Below are 19,250 nucleotides of genomic sequence, written 5' to 3' on the forward strand. Positions count from 1 at the left end.
TGAACCATTCCCACACATTCTATCACTGGATACCAGGGAGAAGAGATCAGCCCTTCCCTCTCCACTTCCCCTCCTCAGGAAGCTGTAGAGAGCAATGCGGTCGCCTCCTTTTCTCCAAACTGGACAAGCCCAAAGTCCTTAGCTGCTCCTCATAGGACATTCCCTCCCGGCCTTTCACCAGCTTTGTTGCCCTCCTCTGGAGGCATTCAAGGACCTTCACAGCCTTCTGAGATTGTGGGGACCAGAACTGCACATGGTTTTCAAGGTGAGGCTGCACCAATGCTGAATACAGCGGGATAATCACCTCTTTTGACTGGCTGGTTGTGCTGTGTTTGATGCACCCCAGGATGTGGTTTGCCCTCTTGGCTGCCAGAAATTTTGTCCCTCTTTCCTAATGGCTGACAATTGTAGACAGTAGGATTTGTAGCATAGAAGCAATTCAGTGTAAGAGCCAGAGTTCAGAAAAGACTAGTAGCTCAACGTAAAAGTCTGTGATAGCTCAACATGTATTCCCCAGCAATTTCCCAGTTATAAGCCTCATATATAGCGTTATTTACATTGTAGCTTTCCTAGCACATTATACTCAGCACAGCACATTCACATAATATACGAAGCAGCTCCCTCCACTTGTCTGGAGTACCATCACCAACCTTTAGTCCACAGCCCAGTTAATCTTTGTTGATTATAAACCGTGAGATGCCACTGCAGACCTGGATGGCATCCTGCGGAAGCAGGAATTTGGCCAATAAAAGAGTAGATTTACTTTGTAATCTTCACTGAGTTTTGCTGACAGCCAGTGCAGCGTAAGATCAAAGGCAACAGGAAACAAGGCGTTTTTAGCAGTGCAGAGATGGCTTGCTTTTAGGCAGAGCTGCCCACCAAATATGTTGGCACCATGTATTGAAGAAGCCAGGTACCACCTCCGATATTAACTGCCCAGTTCCAGGAACTTGGAGCCACTCTACCTGGACATAATGCAGGGGTACCTAGCCTGGAAATTTTGTGAGTCCTACGCAAGGCAGGAATTTTGCCATGGGATCTAGCACCCTTTGGTTGTACAAAAGTTACATGTTGACTCTTCTTGAAATAACAGGTATACATTTTACTCAGTATCACTATTTCTGGCCCAAAACCTCCTCAAACAAAAAAGAAGCCACATGAGCCCTGTAAGCCTTATAATTCAGTCATGGAGAATACAGAAGTGAGGAAGGAAGACCTATAAATGCCTGTTCCACAATCATCTCAAATTCCCTACTGCAAGTCTCAGCAAGGATAGTACTGTATTTATGGCTGAAAAAAGCATGAGTCTGTCTTCCGTAGCTGATTGAAACAAGTGAGGAATAGCAGGCTGCAAAAGCCTTTCTCACTGAAAAGAGGAAGAAGCAAGTATCAGAGAGAAAACAGAAACTAGAATTTTTGCATGTAGTATATTTTTGCTCAGAGTTATACTGAATGCCTTGGTGCCAACATGGGTCTAGCCAAACCTAGCCTTTTTATCAAAGGAGACCCAGCTTTTGCTGTGCTTGCTGGTGAGAGGTGAGGAGGCATCCTCTTCTTTCTTCTGGTAGATCCTTGAGCAGCAAATCATGTGGGGACTTCTCTGGATATATGTATGTTATTCCAAGCACTGTGAGCAAACTCAAGTCCATGTCAAATCCACTCTTAATACCTGGTTATTGATTGACAGAGAACAGATGCTCCAACTATCTTGTTCTGAACTTAGAACCTAAAAAAGCATTGTGTTTGAGGTACAATAGCAGGTTAGCCCTTTAGCTTCTAAGAGAACAATGAACTGGAGTTAGAGTTCAGTATGCAGGAAACCAATGGGCTATAGCAAAACCTTCTGTCTAAAACTATGTTTACTTGAAAGCCAAGCAGCTCTGAATTTTGGAAAGCTCCATAAGGAAGAAAGAACATCATCTTGGTTTTGATAAAATGCAGCCAGCATAGCCTCCACAGTTAGCATGAATTCACTTACCTCTTAATATTATGTACTGATATAAATGTGCTATTTATATTAGTATAAGTAGTTGAATTCCCTTGGAGATAAAACTGTTACTCAAGAAAGACACGTGACACTCAAAACGCCTGGCTAATTAATACAGTAGTTGCCTGCAGAGAATCCAGTTTGTTTTTTTCACCAGAACAGACAGTCAGCTCTCAAACCTTTGTTCGGGGTGAAATTTGCACAGACTCTGATTAAAATTTGCCCAGAATATGGTTTTGGTCATAGTTTATTTTTGTTCTAATGGAAGTTCTGCTTCCACAGAGATGCTGGTCTCCTCAAAGTCAATGATGAAACTCCCAGTGACCTCGCCAGATAGCTCACTGTAAGTTTCAGTTCAATTTTTATTCAAGAAAGGGATGCAGAATAATGAGGGGGAAAAACCCCTCTTTTTCCATACTATCAAGAATATGTATCTCATCATCAGGTTTATTCTTTACATGCTTTTATGGCTGTTACTTTCCAGTACCACAATGCTGATACTGTAATAAGCACCCAGTATCTTCCATTTTCACTCTGGACTCCAGTCATGTATTCTGATTAATAATAAAAAGGACAGTATTTAGGGGAACTCCCCACCCCACAATATGGAATATCATATTTTAATGAGGCCTATTCAAGTGCAGCACTTTCAATAGAATTTCTAAGCAGTTGCCTCTGAAGATAAATTAAATGGATTAACATCCAAATTGCTGCAGTATGGAGTTGATAATTATTCAGCCCTCTCTGTATCAGTAACAGGAATTAGAATATATATATTGCAGGAAGCCTTGCTGGAGTATTTGACAGAGGAAGAAAGAAATATGTGTGCTAAGGAGGAGAATTTAGTGTATCTTCAACAAATATGTGCAGATTATTTAATTCTAACTCTTAGTAAGCTTGGGTGTAATATTTAGCACAGGATAACACAGGAATTAATATATGATAACCATTAGTGATAGAAAATGCTGTATCTGTGAGTAGTACTTTAGGATTTGGGAGTACCTGTTACAAGAAACTTATGCCTATTTGGTACAAGTTAACCTATATGGATGATCTGGTGGTATCAGTGATACGGGATGGATTTCCACAGACAAGAGGACAGGAGAGCTGATTGCCTGTGAGCCAACAGACCTATGTCCTACCCTATTGAAATTAAGGTGAGATGATCAAGTAAGTTTGAATATCCTGCATAGATTATCATAACACTTTATTTTGTATAATTAGTAATTTATGTTATGAATTCCAATAGCAAAAGAGGGTCTGAAGTCAGACTGCATTCATCTTGCTTTGAATCTGTGTTCATGCAGTTTTCCCCATTTCCAGATACCTACATCCCTTATTCTGTAGCCTCAAGCAAATTCAGACCTTCTGACCTAATAGGTTAATACCCTGGTTTTGTTCTTTAAAATAACCTCTACTGTGGATTTTAAAACTATCTGCTGTATTGATTTATTCTTAATTTAGTCATGCCATTCCATGATCAAATTAAGTAAAATTATTTTTATCTGTTCCTGTAAAAGCAAAGTATTTAAAGGAAGTGCTTTAAACTTTTACAGTTTCCCGAAAAGCATCTAAAATCCATATGTGCAATGCCATTTTGACCAAATATTCTCATTTGAAAACTGATTTAATAAACATCTATGGGGTTTTGTCGGTTTTCAATTATGATACATTAATTGGTATTCATTAAAAAATATAATACTCGTCTGTTAGACCTTCAGCACCGACCATGGTTGGGAAGTTGTTGTGCACAGACAAACCCAAAGTCATTGCAGCACTAAGCGTTGCAGTCTCATCCACCAGCCACCCACAGGGTCTCACAGCTTCCCTGCAGGAACCCAAGAGCAATTTCCTCTAAAATCACATGCACAGCCACCATATGGGGCCCGACCAAAGGTCTGTCTGGTCCTGTCTCCAGCTTGGTGTAATTGATCGGGAAGGTGTATTTTCTAGCCTGAGATGCATCTCTTGCAGTGTGGGTGTGCTGACAGCTGCAGTTTCCCCAGATGTAGGAAGGAACTTTTTTTCTGTGTTTTCTGCTTTGTTCCTAGTAGGTTTTGGCAGTTATTTTGCTTTTTTTGTGGAGCAGCCTGTGAAGGGTTTAGGATCCCTGGTGGCAATGGCCAGAGCCCATCACTGCGTGTGCAGCATGTGAATTGTTTACTCCCACCTGCGCCTCTTTATCAGCATACTTCTCCATCTGCCGATTTATGACCCAGTCACGTAGTCTGTCATCCCTCACAGCTGGCCCTTACCCCTGCTGACCTGTTTAACTTCATGTCGTGAGGAAACTGTCACCTCACTGCTCGCCCCTTTGTTCACATTACCTATGGTTATGGTGAAGCGTGCAGGTCCCACAGGAGACCTCTGCAGAGCTTCAGCTACTTCCCCCATTGCTGTATTTACTCATCACTGGTTTCCTATCTCGTACTGCGCCTTTTAGCCATTCCAGCACCTTCCCCGGCTGCTTGTTTTCTGTAAGGCCCTTTGGAGTGGGATTTTGGCAGAAGCCTCTTAAAAACCTAGAAAGAGAAAGTGCATCTCCTTTATCAGTGTGCATGTTGGCCCCCATCAAAGGACACCAGTGAGGCTGCAGGATGAATCATCCAGCTTGCCTGGTAGGTAACGCTGAGCAGAGTCCTGTGCTTTATACCGTGCTAAGATGCCCGTTCCTCACTATTGCTCACTCTCTCTAGCACTTACCACTCGGTTTCAGAGTTGAGTTGGCAGCTAAGTGGCTGAACCCTTTCCTTCAAAAAGTGGAGGTGGAGCATGTGCTCCTCTTCAGTAGCTTGGTGCATAGAGCAGCCTCCCACCCCCTGTGCTAGAAGGAGCAGGGATCCCATCTGCCCAAGTGGGTGCCCTAATTCCCAGGCCTTCCAAGGCCAGGGGAACCCAGATATCAGCAAAGCTGGTCTACTCAGAATAGAAAACATCCTTATTTATTGGGAAAGCATGAAGTGACGAGGTCGTTTGCCCAGAGGAGAAAAAGTGAGGCTCTAGGCCTTGTTCCAGTGACTACTTAAAATCCAGAATGGAAATATTTCTTGGAGATTACTCTTAAAATGAGAGATGGAAACTCTCAGATGTGTCTTTGAATCCTGACAGGGTCTGGGTGTAAGAGAGGCACAAACCTGCTGAGGGGCCATGGTGCTTAGGCATGCCCAGGAACGGATTCTTTGGCATCTGAGGAGCTCTAGTGGGGTTGGGAGGAGGACACAGCTGGTGCAAGCAACCTTGGCAAAGCTAAAGCTAATTTGGAGGAGGAGCGAATGTCCCTTGATGCAGAAGTTAGGCTGTGCGTGCCCTCACTACTGTTCCGTGCAGCAGAGACATAGGCCTTTGGAAAGGCTGATACATGGAGATCACTGGCTTCCAAAATGAAATATTAACAGTTCCTTATAAACAGCTATTGGGACCTGCAAAAGGAGAGATCATTGTGGACAGTGGCATGAGAAAGCTGCACTAGCTACTGCGTGATCTGCCAGGCGACAGATGAGTTCCTAAGACCTCACTCTTTAACCTGACCAACTGTGAAGAAGATGCCTGGGCAACATATCTGAATAAATATAATTTCAGATTTAGAAAACTACAGTGGTACTTAGAGATGTAAATCACTTTGTGGATTTGGCACTTCATCATCTCTTCATAGGATGATGCCTCAGCTATTTTTTAGCAGCTTAGCTCAAAAATCCTGGACAGCTAAATAATGCATAGCTAGTGTGGTAGACAGGAATGGGATACAAACACTTTGAGGAGTTTGGGAGTCTGCTACTGAGGCAAATAGTATTGTGTGTCCAGTAGAACCACCACCAGAAGTCCCTGTGTGTGTTCTTCAGTGTGTTTGGAACTGGTAAGTAATTGTGTTGGAACTAATGGTCTCCCACTGATCTCTCTGTGTAGAGGAACTCACGCAACATTCAAGGTTGTGAGAATGTACCTTGTGCAGTGTCCCGCTCCAATCCCCCTGCATGTCTTGGATTTCTAGAGCTCTAACCATGCTGAGGGTCAGGTGCTGTTTTGCAGGACTTGCCTCAGCTCCTTCTCCCCTATTTATGATATGCATGTAATAGTTTTGTAAGCTTTACAAACTTGTTCTGTGCAATGCCCAAGCAGCTAGAAAATAACAGGCTGGCAAAATGGTAATGCCTTGAGGATTTCTCATTTGTAATTGTCACAGAGACCAGTGAGGATTCTTCCTTTTGTCAGAATTTTTTCCAGAAGCCTGATTTAAAGAGCTGTTTAAGAATATGCTTACGTTGAAGCACATTCATAGCCTGGAGAAGCTGGCGGAGTTGTGCATTATCATTAGGCACATGTTTCAGTCCCTAATAGGCAGGGCCTTAGCCTGTGAGGGTCACTTTCTCACTCTGAAGGGTTGGCAAGGGCACCCAGTGCTTTTGTAATACTTCTTTCACTCATTTGCTGACAAGGTGGCAACAGCTAAAGCAGTTCGTTGGTAACAGCTGAATATGTTTGTGTGGCGGGGCCCAGCTCTGAGCCTAGAAGTGCTGTCTGCGGTTGCTTTACTCTCTGTTCGTGACAGCAGTGGTGGAGAGGTGGGACTCATCTCACCCAGCTTCAGACACCTACACGAGAGACACCTACTTCTGAGCTTGTCTCCCCAGACTGTTTAGAGCTGGTGGAGAGAAACGAGCACTTGGAGAGGGTGATTCATCTGGCTTGTTTTAATCGTCTACGTTAGGAGGAGATAAACCATGCTATGGAAATGTCTTTTTTCTGTCTACTAACTATGCAGAAAGTGTAAATGACTGTCTCAGATACACAAGTCTGCACAGCAGATGTCTCAAACTGGAAAGATGAATGCCACCCTTGTTTTTTATCGGTATCACTTTTTTAACATATACAGTCAGGTACAGTGTGGTCCTATGGCAAGCCTTTAACTGGCTAGCTGTGCACAGGAGTCTTAAGCCTCAAAGCACTTCTGAAGTGGTCTGGACAGGCTATTTAAAGGTGTTACCTCTGCTGGGGTGGATTTTCTCTAACCCAGTGCCAGCATCTGTAGTCAGTAAGAAAGGGCACATCATCTAAGGCACACACCTTACGTGGGGTGTGCAGTGCCTTCCAGTGCCTGTTTTTCTCCATGGCCTCAGCCGGGAATGTGGAGTGAGTAGCTCAGGTATAGATGTCCCTAGCGCAGGTATCCGAAGTCAGCTGAGAGGGGTCTCACCCGTAATGGAGGAAACAGAAGGACAGCTGTTTTCTGGTGTTGGGGATACCCGTGGGTAATGACATTGGCAGTAGCATTGGAGGTGATTTCTTTCTTTTGCTCCTGAATGCTGTGGGAGACAGGTTGGGCTGAAAGGGAAGGAGGACGAGTGGTTCCAGTTGGGATTTATGAAACAGGATGAACAAATGGGAGAATGAAAACCCAAAATTAGTAAAAGCAAGATAGGCATTTTCCTCTATCTCAGCATCTTGATTTGTTCTTTTCAGGGATACAGTAGCATACAGAGCAGTCTGCTGCAAGGAGCAATGGAAGAAACCCATTAAAAATCTGGAGGAGGATGTCCAGAAATAAAATTCTTTAATGTCATTCCTCATCCATTCTAAAAAGACATTTTGCTATCTTTAAATTCATGTGTATTCTGTTGCCAGCTGGTCCTTGTGCAGTGTTAGAAAGAGAGTGAGGAGCTTATCATCCATGTGTGGGTTTGATGTCACCCCATGTGTGCACCTGCAATTTGGGTGAGGAGAATGTCCCTATGGGGACACAGGTACTGGGCTGGGAAAGCTACGGCTCTGGGTGTTACGCATGCCAGCTGGCAGGCAAATTCCCAGCACAGTAATTGATACGATGAGGCCCCATGGGTGTATATCATCTGTTGCATCCACCATTTCCAAAGACAATCTGGCTTTTTGGGGCAGAATATGTCCCAGGTATCGTCCAGGATGGTGCTGCATGCACTGGAAAAGGCTATGCCTATCTGACATCTAGCCCTCCAGCAGCACAGGAAATCATGAGGGCACGATGCAGTTTCACTGACAGATACTGACAGATACTACAAGTCTCAGCTTGTAACTGTTAATCACCAGGACAGTGATTTTTACCCCAAAATATGGGGCCCATCATCTTGAAACCCATCATGCCTGGGATAAGTGTTTACTCCATCCAGCATGTAAATGCATCCAAAGAATGAGCATCCATAGAAATTTAAGCCTTGAGCTGCAAGATCACTTTAGAAGTGATACATGCAGTATTGTCTTTTGCTGAAAGTGAATGTTTCGGTTGGTGTATTTAATGCAAAATTAAATGTAACTGGACAAGTCATTTTGCCTATGGAGCAGAGAAAACATCAGTAAAGTTTAGCTTTGTTTCATAGGGAGAAATTGCCACAGCATAGAGTTAAAAGGCAGTGATATTCATGCAAGCTGTCCAAATGAACTCCCGACTCATGAATATGTGCACAGTACGAGGGGGAGCAGGGCGGGCAACTTCGGCCCTTGGTAGGGAGAAGATCCTCACCACAGTGTCTGTTGTGGGGTGTCCACCAAACACTGCATTATTTTATGTTGTCTGGTGCATCAGATGGTATAGTTGTGATTTTCCCTCTTTTCAGTGATTGCCAACACTACTGGGCCAGAGGGCCAGACATGTTACCTTGCTGTCTCAATGACCAATTATTATTTTAGAAAAAAAATAACATCGCTTCAGTGTTGTGATTTAGAGCACCTACTCACCTTGGGGTATCATATACCCTAGCAGCTTAAGGCATGTTCCCTAGTATTAAATATCTTCAGCAGGAGGGGTTTAAATCCTGGTTTCCTGCTTCCTGGGGGAATAACTGCAGAGAAGACAGGGATGGCGGGTACCCTGCCAGCTATCTTCTAGAAGGAGGAACATTTTTGCCTGCCTCTCCAAGTAGTTTCAGAGATGCAGACTGGGAGTGGAGGAAGGCTCTTCCCTGCATAGACACAGTGGCAGAAACCCCTCCTAAGCTCTTGCTTGGCACCCTGGTTGCCTGGATTCATTTTTTCTGTGCTCAGCTCTCCCTGTGGTCCATGGGAAGGATGCCGGAGTTTGTTAGGGTGTGTGAAGTGTTTGGTGTTGCAGTGACAAAGCCCAGTAGAAAAGCTTGAGAGGAAAGGAAAAATTCATTAATCATTGTGGGACTCGTGTGGTGGACAGCAAAGAGATCACTGGCAGCCACCCATTGCATGGTGAAGTTAAAAGAAATGAATGTACCATTGGTCGGTAAAAGGAACCCTGACCAGTCTGTGCAGCAAGTGAGGTAAGAAACATTAGTTACAAGCAATAATGTAAAGAAAATGTATCTAAATGATTTTGAATGAGCTAAGGGTTCACTGGCAGCCTTTTTTTTTTTCAATTCTAGCTTCTTCTAACATTTAGCAGGTAGCTTGTAACCTTTCCCTTACGTGTTTGATACAAAGCCGTGTTAACTCTGGATAATTCATTGGCCTGCAGGTGCATCTCCCGTTATGTGGGAAGCTGCCCACACAATCTTCTATTGAAAACTGAAATAAGTGGAGAGATCAGCAACATCCCCATCTCTCCTGAAGCCGCTCAAAAAGACTGGGTGTTTATACCTTTGCTGCTGTACATTCTTTTTAGATTTCAAGATATCAGAGGCTACAGTTTGTCCCATTGCAAAACACAGCTTTACTAGGCAAAGTAATGGTACCCTTAGCTCAGGTCATCCATTTCTTATCTGTAAAGAAATAATTAAATAGTTCTCTCCATCAGAATAAACCTTTTTTTTTTTTTTAAATAATGTATGAGCTTATGTAAATGCAAATTTAGGTTAACCTGGAATAAGAAGCTTTAAGAGATTTTCCATTCCAAATACTGATTCTCACCAATATAAGGAAGGGTTTTTTTTACGTGCAGATCTCTCTCTTAGTCTGCCTTGAACATATATAAATGTTTGGCAATAATAAAGTCTCTCATTGTCCTAGCTGTACTTACGTTTTGTTTTTCACCTGTCAATCCATGCAATGACCTCTGGACACTTTTGAAGTTGTAGGTTCCTGGCTTTCAACATGAATTACTATTGCGTCCTCCTTCAAGTGAATGGACCAACTAGACTGAAGTCAGCTTTTAACAGAAATCGCTGCTGTGTTGCATGTGGGTGACTGACAGCTTTAGCAGCTGTTAAATGGGGTGAATTTAAGGAAGGCAGGTGAAAGTCCTAAAGGCAGTGGCCTGCTGCTGAGGTCTGCCAGCACTTTTTGATCTCAGTAGGAACTGAATCACCTAACCTCTCTTTGCTCATTCATTCACAAGCTGGATACAGTGTCTGCTGATAGTGGTACAATAGCAGGGCTATAACAATTCATGTTTAACAACGTAAGTAAAGGGGCAACATATTTTAGGAGAGAAATTACCTTTTCACTAAACCAAGTGCTCTAGTATGTAAAAGAGGCAAGTTTTTGGAAACATAAGCCTGAAGGAGGTTTTGATGGCTGTCATACAGCTGATCTGAAACCAGACGTACAGTGGATGCCATCTTTAAAAATTATCACCTGGTTTGTATATTGTCTGTAACTGGGCTGATGGGTGCGTGGGTGTGTGGCTGAGGAGCTGCCTCTGCTGTGGGACCCTGGACGCTGGGGTCAGCAATAAGGCACGTGTGAAACGGAGCTTTCCAGCAGCATCCCAGGCTCAGTTATACCAGGCCAAAGTTCCAGTCCATGCGCTGTGTTGCATTTGGTGCAGGTCTCAAGCTAGAAAAAGTTAGGGTTGCCTAGTCTGAGATGGTCTTCAGGGCAGCCTGTGGGTTGGTCTAATTTTTGGCACCTGGTTACAGCCTCAGGAGAGCTGTTTTGCTAGGGATCACTGAAAGACTTGGTGATCCCGGTTCAGTATTAATTGTGCTACTTGCATTGCAGTGATCGTGCTTAACTTCAAGATTAAATACATTGTCCCTCTCTCCTTTTAAGAAACACCATATTCCATAAGCTGCTCAATTCCACATTTTTGAAGACAATAGCAATTCTAAGTGCTGTTGTAATCCCCTTTGCTTCTTTATTAAACTCAGTGATGTATTTTTCATTCATTTACACATCCTAACAGCATCAGTTTAAGTGGTATGTTAAGCCTGTCTATGTACATCAGAGCAACATGTAATTTTCATTTCCATTTTATCCAGTGGCTTCTAAATCTAGAGATGATAATTATTATTTGCATTGTAATTATGCCTCAGTTGAACCAGAGACTTTGCAATGATCTAAAAACGAAGGACAATTTGTGTCAAGGTCCGGTGGAGGTTTTTTTGCTGGTAAAGCTCCACTTGACTTCAGAAGGTCCTAGGATTTGAAAACTAAAATGCAGCCTGGATTTCCTTAGTAAGCCTTGTGTTTTCTTCTCCCCAGGGGATGAGCGCTCGCGGGAGTCTCCAGCCCCAGCTGAAGCACAGATGCAAGCCGGGGCGGAAGGCGGTGGAAGGGTGAACCGCTGTTGCTGGAAATGCTCCGTGACGCAACTCAAGAAGATTTTCTGGGGTGTGGCTGTGGTCCTGGGTGTCTGCTCCTCGTGGTCGGGTTCAACCCAGCTAGCAAAACTGACCTTTAAGAAATTCGATGCACCCTTCACTCTAACGTGGTTTGCAACAAACTGGAACTTTTTATTCTTTCCTTTGTATTACCTTGGACATGTTTTTAAGTCAGCTGAAAAGCAGTCTCCAAAGCAAAGATACAGGTATGGGAGCTTTTGTTTTTTCTCCTGTGGCTCTTGCATGCTGCTCTACCTCTAGTGGACATTTTATTCAGATCAGCCAGTTAAATCAAACTTGCATTTGCTTGCCTCTTCAGGTTTGTTAAAGGATGTTTTGAATTCATTCTGTGTCCTGTGCTAGGTGGTATGTTATTAATACAATTTCACTCCAACAGTAAGAAATCCAGGTTTATTTCCAATACATACAAGTCAAGTAATGAGAGTCCACATTTTCTGAAATTGCTTCTCAAGAGTTTTCTGTTCAAACATCTGTGAACATCATTTTTTTTATTGGTATCTTCTGCCTTTACCCACAGCTGACTTTCATGGCAATCTCTGAGTAAGCTAAGTAAGTTTTTTGTTTCCAAACTCAGGACTAGTGCGGTGCCTTGAATAGCCAAGTAAAAAGTATTGCAGTATTTTCCTGGCATTATGCCCCTGACATCAAAGGCCAAGCTCTGATCCCAGTTAAACTCAAGCTGTTGTGTTTATTTCCGGGAGGAAGCGCAGTCATAACCAAAGGCAGCACTTTGTCTTCAGCACATCTTGTCTTTACAGCAAGCCAAACCCACAAAGCCTGAAGCGCTCATGGAAAACCCTGAGTGCCCGTCCTCCGTGAGGGGCTGAGGATGCTCTGGCTGCTTGAAGGACTGCCTCTTGGTGAGCACTCCTTCACCTCATCCCATTTTGGCCTGAGACGTGTCTGAGACAGATGGGATGACTCAGCCATCAAGATGTCCTGTGTCAGAGAGCTTCCCCAATACATGGAAGGATGTGAACAACGTTTTCCCCTTCTGCTACACAGTGGGGCTCACAGCCTTTTAATGAAGTAGCTGAGAAAGTAAACAGTAAGGAGTACACATTTCTCAGCTTCCAGCTGTGCAGCAGCGAGGTGGAAACTCACTACAGGAAAAAAATCTAAGAAACCAGGGTACTTGAGCAACGCTCGACCTCAGATGACTAGCGTTAAGATTATAAATGCTGAAATTGTGCTGCTTAGCCATTGTTACAGTTTCTTCATCTTCTAAATCATTCGGGGGCTGCAGATGAAGGAATTTCACTCTTCACTGCAGGTCCTAGAGCAGCATCCAGAAGTTTTAACGGCATTTTCATAAGATGCCATGTTTCCTGCACTTCAGTCCTCAGTTTGTATTTGCTGTTTACTCCACGCCAAACACGGTTGCTTCAGAGATGAGAGAAGGATGGAGGTTAGAGAAAGCAACAGTTTAATCTAAAACCAAAAACAAATGCTAGCCCAAACCAACTACCTTTTCGTTTCTTTGGGTTTTAAATATTTTTCTTTCCAGCTGCTCTCAGATAATGTTTTAAATACTGCTGAATTCTGGGGTGAGCAGTTGTGGTTTGCCAGATCCCTGGGGTTAAAACCAGAGCATTATCCTCTTTCTTGCTACAGTTAATTGATATGGTTGGTAGTTTTATGTCTTCCATTTAATTAAATGATGGCTGAGTTGAAGAGCAGGTGCAAGCCCTACAACCTGTTTGGGATCCAGGGGGACATCATTACAAGTAAGCTTGCACCAGGCTTAGTAAAATATGTGCATTTGTCTGACCAGCAGACTGAATAGGGTTAATTTGTTTTTTATTGGTGTCAGAGTAGACTTGAGCATTTGGAGATACGGCTCTGGTTCCTAGCTTTGCTGCAGACTTGTTTTGTGGCTTTGAGCAAGTCAATACAGACCTCTGATTTCCTTGTACTCTCTGTTCATTTGGATGAGAGAGTCCTTCAGAGAGACGACTGTCCCTCACCATGTGTTTACATAGTGTCTGCTTCAGCAAGTCCACTGTCTACACCAAGACCTTTCAGTGGTCCTGCACTAAGAATTACTGTAAAAAGAATTATTGTTCATCTGCCTGCTCCATTATGGCTGAGATGTCACATGCATGTACATCTGAAAACCCAAGCATTGAGTTCCAGCATCCCCTCTTAATTATTCCCCCTTTTTGCATATTTTACGTATATATGCAGAGAGAGAGCAGCAGAGAGAGAGAGACAGAGACTTTGCAGCTCTGTGTGAGGCATTACCATCTTCAGGAAAGCTTGCACTCCAGGCACAGTTGGACATGTTAGGGAGGCATTGCATGGGCTTCTGGATAGTTAAAATGAGACAATTCTGACCTGGAACTAACAAGCAACTTGCTTAATCACTTGCTGCTTCTTCTACCCATCACCTTCATTTATATTTTATATGCTGTCTCAGCTCTCTGGCAGGAATTTGCAATGACATAAATGAAAAGGTGGTAGTGGGAGAAGGTGGAAATATGACATCTAAGTCACCTTAGCAGTGCAGTAGTAAAGGAAGGGATTCTCAGATCTTGCCTACACAGGTTGCTAAAATCCACAGGCACCTAATTTTTTTGGCAGCAAAGCTCCCCAAGGACACCTGTGCAGCTGCCTCCTCCTCAGCAGGGCTGGGCAGCTCAGCCTCCCCTCACAGCGGCACGGGCAGTGCCTTCACACCGCCTCTTCCCCGGTGGGCGGCTTCACAGGGCCTGAGCCAGCAGGCGTGCTTTGAGGTACCTCGCTATACAGCTAAAGAGCATGTAAAGAACAGCAACCATTAGGAAAAAATATACAAAAGAGGGATGATAAAATGTAGGAACAGCGAATAGATATATAGTCCCTCCTGTCCAGATTGGTTTATTATGGTTTTAAATTGTATTGTACCACTATATATATATACACACACTATGCCCTAAATATATGAATTTTTATGTTTTGTAGTCTCACAAAAGAACATACCTGTCGTGGACACAAACCAGTTTAAAGCTGCACAGATTTTTTTTTTCCCCATTTTATAGCACAGATAATTGTAATAAATTTACCACCAAAATTTTATAGAAGCACATTAAATTTAATTCAGTTTCTTTATATGATTTTGAGTATTAGGCCCTAATGTAAAGTATTAAGGATTTCTGATTGGCCCATATTGCATGGTAAGGAGCTTTCTATTTAAGCTGAAGTAGACTATCGGTTGTGTCTACAGCATGGGGAGAGAGTCACTCTTCAAAGCGACCCAAAACTTATGCATTCATGTCCAAACTGCTCTAGGCTCCCTGTGTAGCTCCATCAAATGCCAGAGTTGTGCCCAAGTGCAGACCGCTCAGGGAGAACTTGTCCCACACTCGCTACCAAGGGTGCCACCCACCCTTGGCACAGGACTGCGTGTGTGGGGAGTGACGCAGAGAGCTCTGGCAGGCCACTGAAGAGTACACCAGGGTCAGCACGACTCTCTTACTTCTTGTGCAAGTCCTCACTAGCTTAAAATAAAATTACAGTAACTAAATTATCATTCTTTTCAACCACCGTGCAGTCCAGAAATAACACATGTAATGATTTATGCGCCTAATGGATCATTTAAGACTACTTCATTTTGGCTTCATACTTTTTGCTTCCAAACTGCTTTATAAAATGACACATTTAATCTGATGAGCTACCCTCCGTCATACCTACATTATTAATTTATGAGGTAACATAAATTAAAAGCACTAGAGCTTAAAGCTCCCTGGCTACATAGAAGATTAAATTAAAATCTCTGTAAGATATTGCTTAGCTTTGTGTATCTCTAGGCAGGACAAAATACACCTTTTATAAAGGTTCACTCTATGTGTGCCAACGGGGGGAATAACGGAAGATTGTGTTCACATTTTGGCAGGAGAGTACCCCAGAAAGCTTGCTTATTTTGATGGTATGGTCTTATCTAATGATTTTTTGAGAAGGAAAGGGCAGGACTTTCCAGAATGGTTTACATGATTATTTATTTATTTGTTTATCATTTAGGTCTTGATTTTTATTTCATAAAGCATTAGGGCTAAAGAAAACACCAGAAGCTAAAACTAAGTCTCTTCCATAACCTTGACTAGAGGTGATGTGTTGGGTGAATGAAAGAATCGTCGCACATACCTGCACTGATCTACCACCACATTTGAACATGTTTTAACATGTTTTCTTTTTCACTGAATCAGAGGTTTGTCTCTCTACTTCCCTGAAATTAGCTGCCACTAATCTTTCAGAATTTGAAGATTTTTCTTTGAAAAGAAAGAAGTTGTGGGTAACACCGAACTATAGGTATTTGTTTGAAACTGAACCAAAATACTGGGGGCAACAATGATAGAGGACTAATGTAGTAGATCTCACTTACTCTGATTTACCAACATATTAACTTCACAAGAGTCACTTTTGCTTTATATACATATGGGCTTAGAATTAAGACTTAGCTCTTCAGTGGCCAGAAATTATTAGTGCCATAGCTTCACATGATGTCCAGTGGATGTGGACCAGTTTGTAAATGTGTTTCCCATGTATTTCCACTAGCATGGAGGAGACAAGGCACTAGCCTGGCATTCCTAGTAATTCCAGGAGTTGGGTCCATTAACTCATACAAAAGAGAGTTGTGGTGAATGGAGTTAAATCCAGTTGGTGACTGGTCACAAGCAGTGTTCCCCAGGGCTCTGTTTTGGGACCAGTCTTGTTTCATATCTTTATCAACAATCTGGATGAGGGGATTGAGTGTGCCCTCAGTAGGTTTGCAGATGACACCAAATTGGGTGGGAGTGTCGATCTGCTTGAGGGTAGGCTGGCCCTGCAGAGGGACCTGGACAGGCTGGATCCATGGGCCGAGGCCAACTGTATGAGGTTGAACAAGGCCAAGTGCCGGGTCCTGCACTTGGGTCACAACAACCCCTTGCAATGCTACAGGCTTGGGAAAGAGTGGCTGGAAAGCTGCCCAATGGAAAAGGACCTGGGGGTGTTGGTTGACAGCCGGCTGAACATGAGCCAAGCAGTGTGCTCAGGTGGCCAAGAAGGCCAAGAGCATCCTGGCTTGTATCAGGAATAGTGTGGCCAGCAGGAGCAGGGAAGTGATCATGCCCCGTACTTGGCACTGGTGAGGCTGTAACTCAAATACTGTGTCCAGTTTTGGGCCCTTCAATACAAGAAGGACATTTGAGTTGCTGGAGTGTGTCCAGAGAAGGGCAATGAAGCTGGTGAAGGGTCTGGAGCACAGGCCTTATGAGGAGCAGCGGAGGGAACTGGGGTTGTTTAGCCTGGAGAAGAGGAGGCTGAGGGGAGACCTTATCGCTCTCTACAACTACCTGAAAGGAGGTTGTAGTGAGGTGGGTGTTGATCTCTTCTCCCAAGTAACTAGTGATAGGACAAGAGGAAATGGCCTCAAGTTGCATCAGGGGAGGTTTAGACTGGATATTAGGAAAAATTTCTTCATGGAAAGAGTGGTCAAGCATTGGAACAGGCTGCCCAGAGAGGTGGTGGAGTTACCATCCCTGAAAGTGTTCAAAAAGCATGTAGACGTGGCACTTTAGGACATGGTTTAGTAGGCATGGTGGTGTTGGGTTGACAGTTGGACTGATGATCCTAGAGGTCCTTTCCAACCTTAATGATTCCTAGTTTTACTTGTTAAAAAATAATCCAGCTACCAAGCCAGGAAACATGAAATTAATTATTACTTGGCCCTTAATTGATTTAGTGGTGAACTTGGTAATGTTAGGTTAATGGTTGGACTTGATGATCTTAAAGGTCTTTTCCAACCTAAACGATTCTGTGATTCTATGATTCTATGACAGTGCAACTCACTGCACCATGGGCACTGCCCCCTCTTCTGCAGCAGGCAGAGAACCCATACATGCACTGCTGGTAACCAGCCACCTGGCCACGATGAAACTCTAAGGGGGAAGAAGGTCAGAGGCTGATTTGGCATGACTGGATGCTTTTTCACTATTGATTTTCAGCACTTTTTGTATTCATGAGTCTCTCTTACCCAGCAGCATTAAAATGTTGCAGTGTGGTTGATTTTTGGCATCCTACTGATTTATATTACTACTTAGGTGGGAGCTTCACCACCAGAGCAGACAGCATTAACAGAATCATAAATAAGCTACAAAGGCATCAAGACATGATGAATGCAAGTGTTTTAGCAAATGTCACCCAATGAAGCATGTTTTCTTTCAAAAAACTTCAGCTTATAAACTCTATTTGTCTAGTTCAGTACATTAGCCTTAAAATAATACGTATTTACTTTGTGTTCCTCAAAATAAAATCACTTTACAATTCAAGTTCCCATTAGCTTGTTGGGGGGAAAAAACCCCAAGAACCAAAGAATAAAAAGAACCCTTGAAATTAAAAGACACAGCATCTCATTCTTACCTGAGTTAGGTAGATAAGAGCCAGGAGTAACTTCAAATTAAATCAGTTTAATCTCTACAGCAGTCTGTCAGGACTTACCTTTGTGCTTGGTATTGAAGCAATTAATTAACAGAAGATGTGGATATTTTGCAAGGGTTTTATCATACTCATGGTCATCTATATCTCTCCTGCAGATGTCTGAACTGTTGCTGGTGATGTGTTACTGATGGGCCATGGTATCACTTACCAGACTGTTTTCACTGAATCTGCACTTTTCTTCCAGGGGTTCTACCTGAAGACAAGGCCAAATTGTACTATTAGCAGTAGTAGTGAAGCCTTCTGCTGGAACAACGTGGTGTTTGTGGTAGGGGCAGTGCTGGTGGGCGTCTGTCCAATGTCCAACCTGCTGTGTGTACAGCATCAAGCTAGGGCATGGAGCATTCATTTGGGCTTAGCTCAGCTGCAGCCCAAGCCACAGAGCTCAGGGTGATGCTGTTGTTAACTTCTGTTTCTCAAAGTTAAATAATTACCTGTTCCTGATGAAACCTGTGGCAGCTGCTGTCTCTTAACTTTTGAAAAGGAAAGTGTGTCCCTGTGGGATGTGGGCTAGGGGTGCATTACCCCACAGGAGTTCTGGAGGTGGATCCTTGCTGCTGCCTTGACATAATACAGCTATGCTGCATTATTGCCAGATTACCACATAAATTGTCATTTCAGCTGCTTCTTTGGGGAGACTTGTTTTCTTAGGTGATTAAAGATTAGTGCCATGGTTTCCTGGTCTTTGTGGCTCCTGAAGCAAAATTTTCTCAGCCAGCTGTCAAAAATATGCTCTACAAGCTGCCTGTTCTTGAGAAAATAGGTAGTCCTCCAGCTGCAGAGTATTTCTAGAGTAGCCTCCTGTTCACGTAAGTCTTTTCTACACACTGAAGACAGTACCAGGGGTTAGATTAGCAAGGCAATTTGCCACAGCTGGCTCCTTGGTGCCACATTGCATATTCCAGCACTGCCAGCTTGGAGCTGAATGCCCAGTTTCCTCCTAAAATGCATGGGGAGAGCAAACACCTACAGAGGAGACACAAACATGAGGCATGTAAGGTGAACAGCAGGAAAGGCTGAGGAAAAAGAGAAAGTCTGTTTGCCAAACTTTAGCTGTTAGTGGGAGCCCTCCACCATCCCAGAGTGAAGTGCCTAACTAGCCTGCGTGTGGGTCTTGGGCACATAAGGTGGCATTTATATGCTTACCTCCCTTTCTAAACCTACCCCAGCTTTTACATCTCATGAAAACACCTTTAAGAGAATTTCTTTAAACTTCTGTTTGACTAGTTTGCTAATTCCTTCTATTCAGGTAGGCAACACTGCCTTTGAGAGCTCATGTCTTAGCTTCTGTGAGAAAACGATCATGGTTCCTTCTT

General features: G+C 43.3%; 1 protein-coding gene across 1 annotated transcript in view; it reads left to right on the forward strand.

The window, feature by feature from the left end:
* Positions 1–19,250, forward strand: part of SLC35F3 (solute carrier family 35 member F3) — a 196,456-nt gene that overhangs the window by 131,295 nt on the left and 45,911 nt on the right. The window contains exon 3 of the mRNA XM_075708042.1: positions 11,342–11,666. Coding sequence (XP_075564157.1) covers positions 11,342–11,666 — 325 coding nt within the window. The remainder of the gene's footprint in view (positions 1–11,341; positions 11,667–19,250) is intronic.

This window comes from Pelecanus crispus, chromosome 3 (genome assembly GCF_030463565.1).
Source record: "Pelecanus crispus isolate bPelCri1 chromosome 3, bPelCri1.pri, whole genome shotgun sequence".
Classification (NCBI taxonomy): domain Eukaryota; kingdom Metazoa; phylum Chordata; class Aves; order Pelecaniformes; family Pelecanidae; genus Pelecanus; species Pelecanus crispus.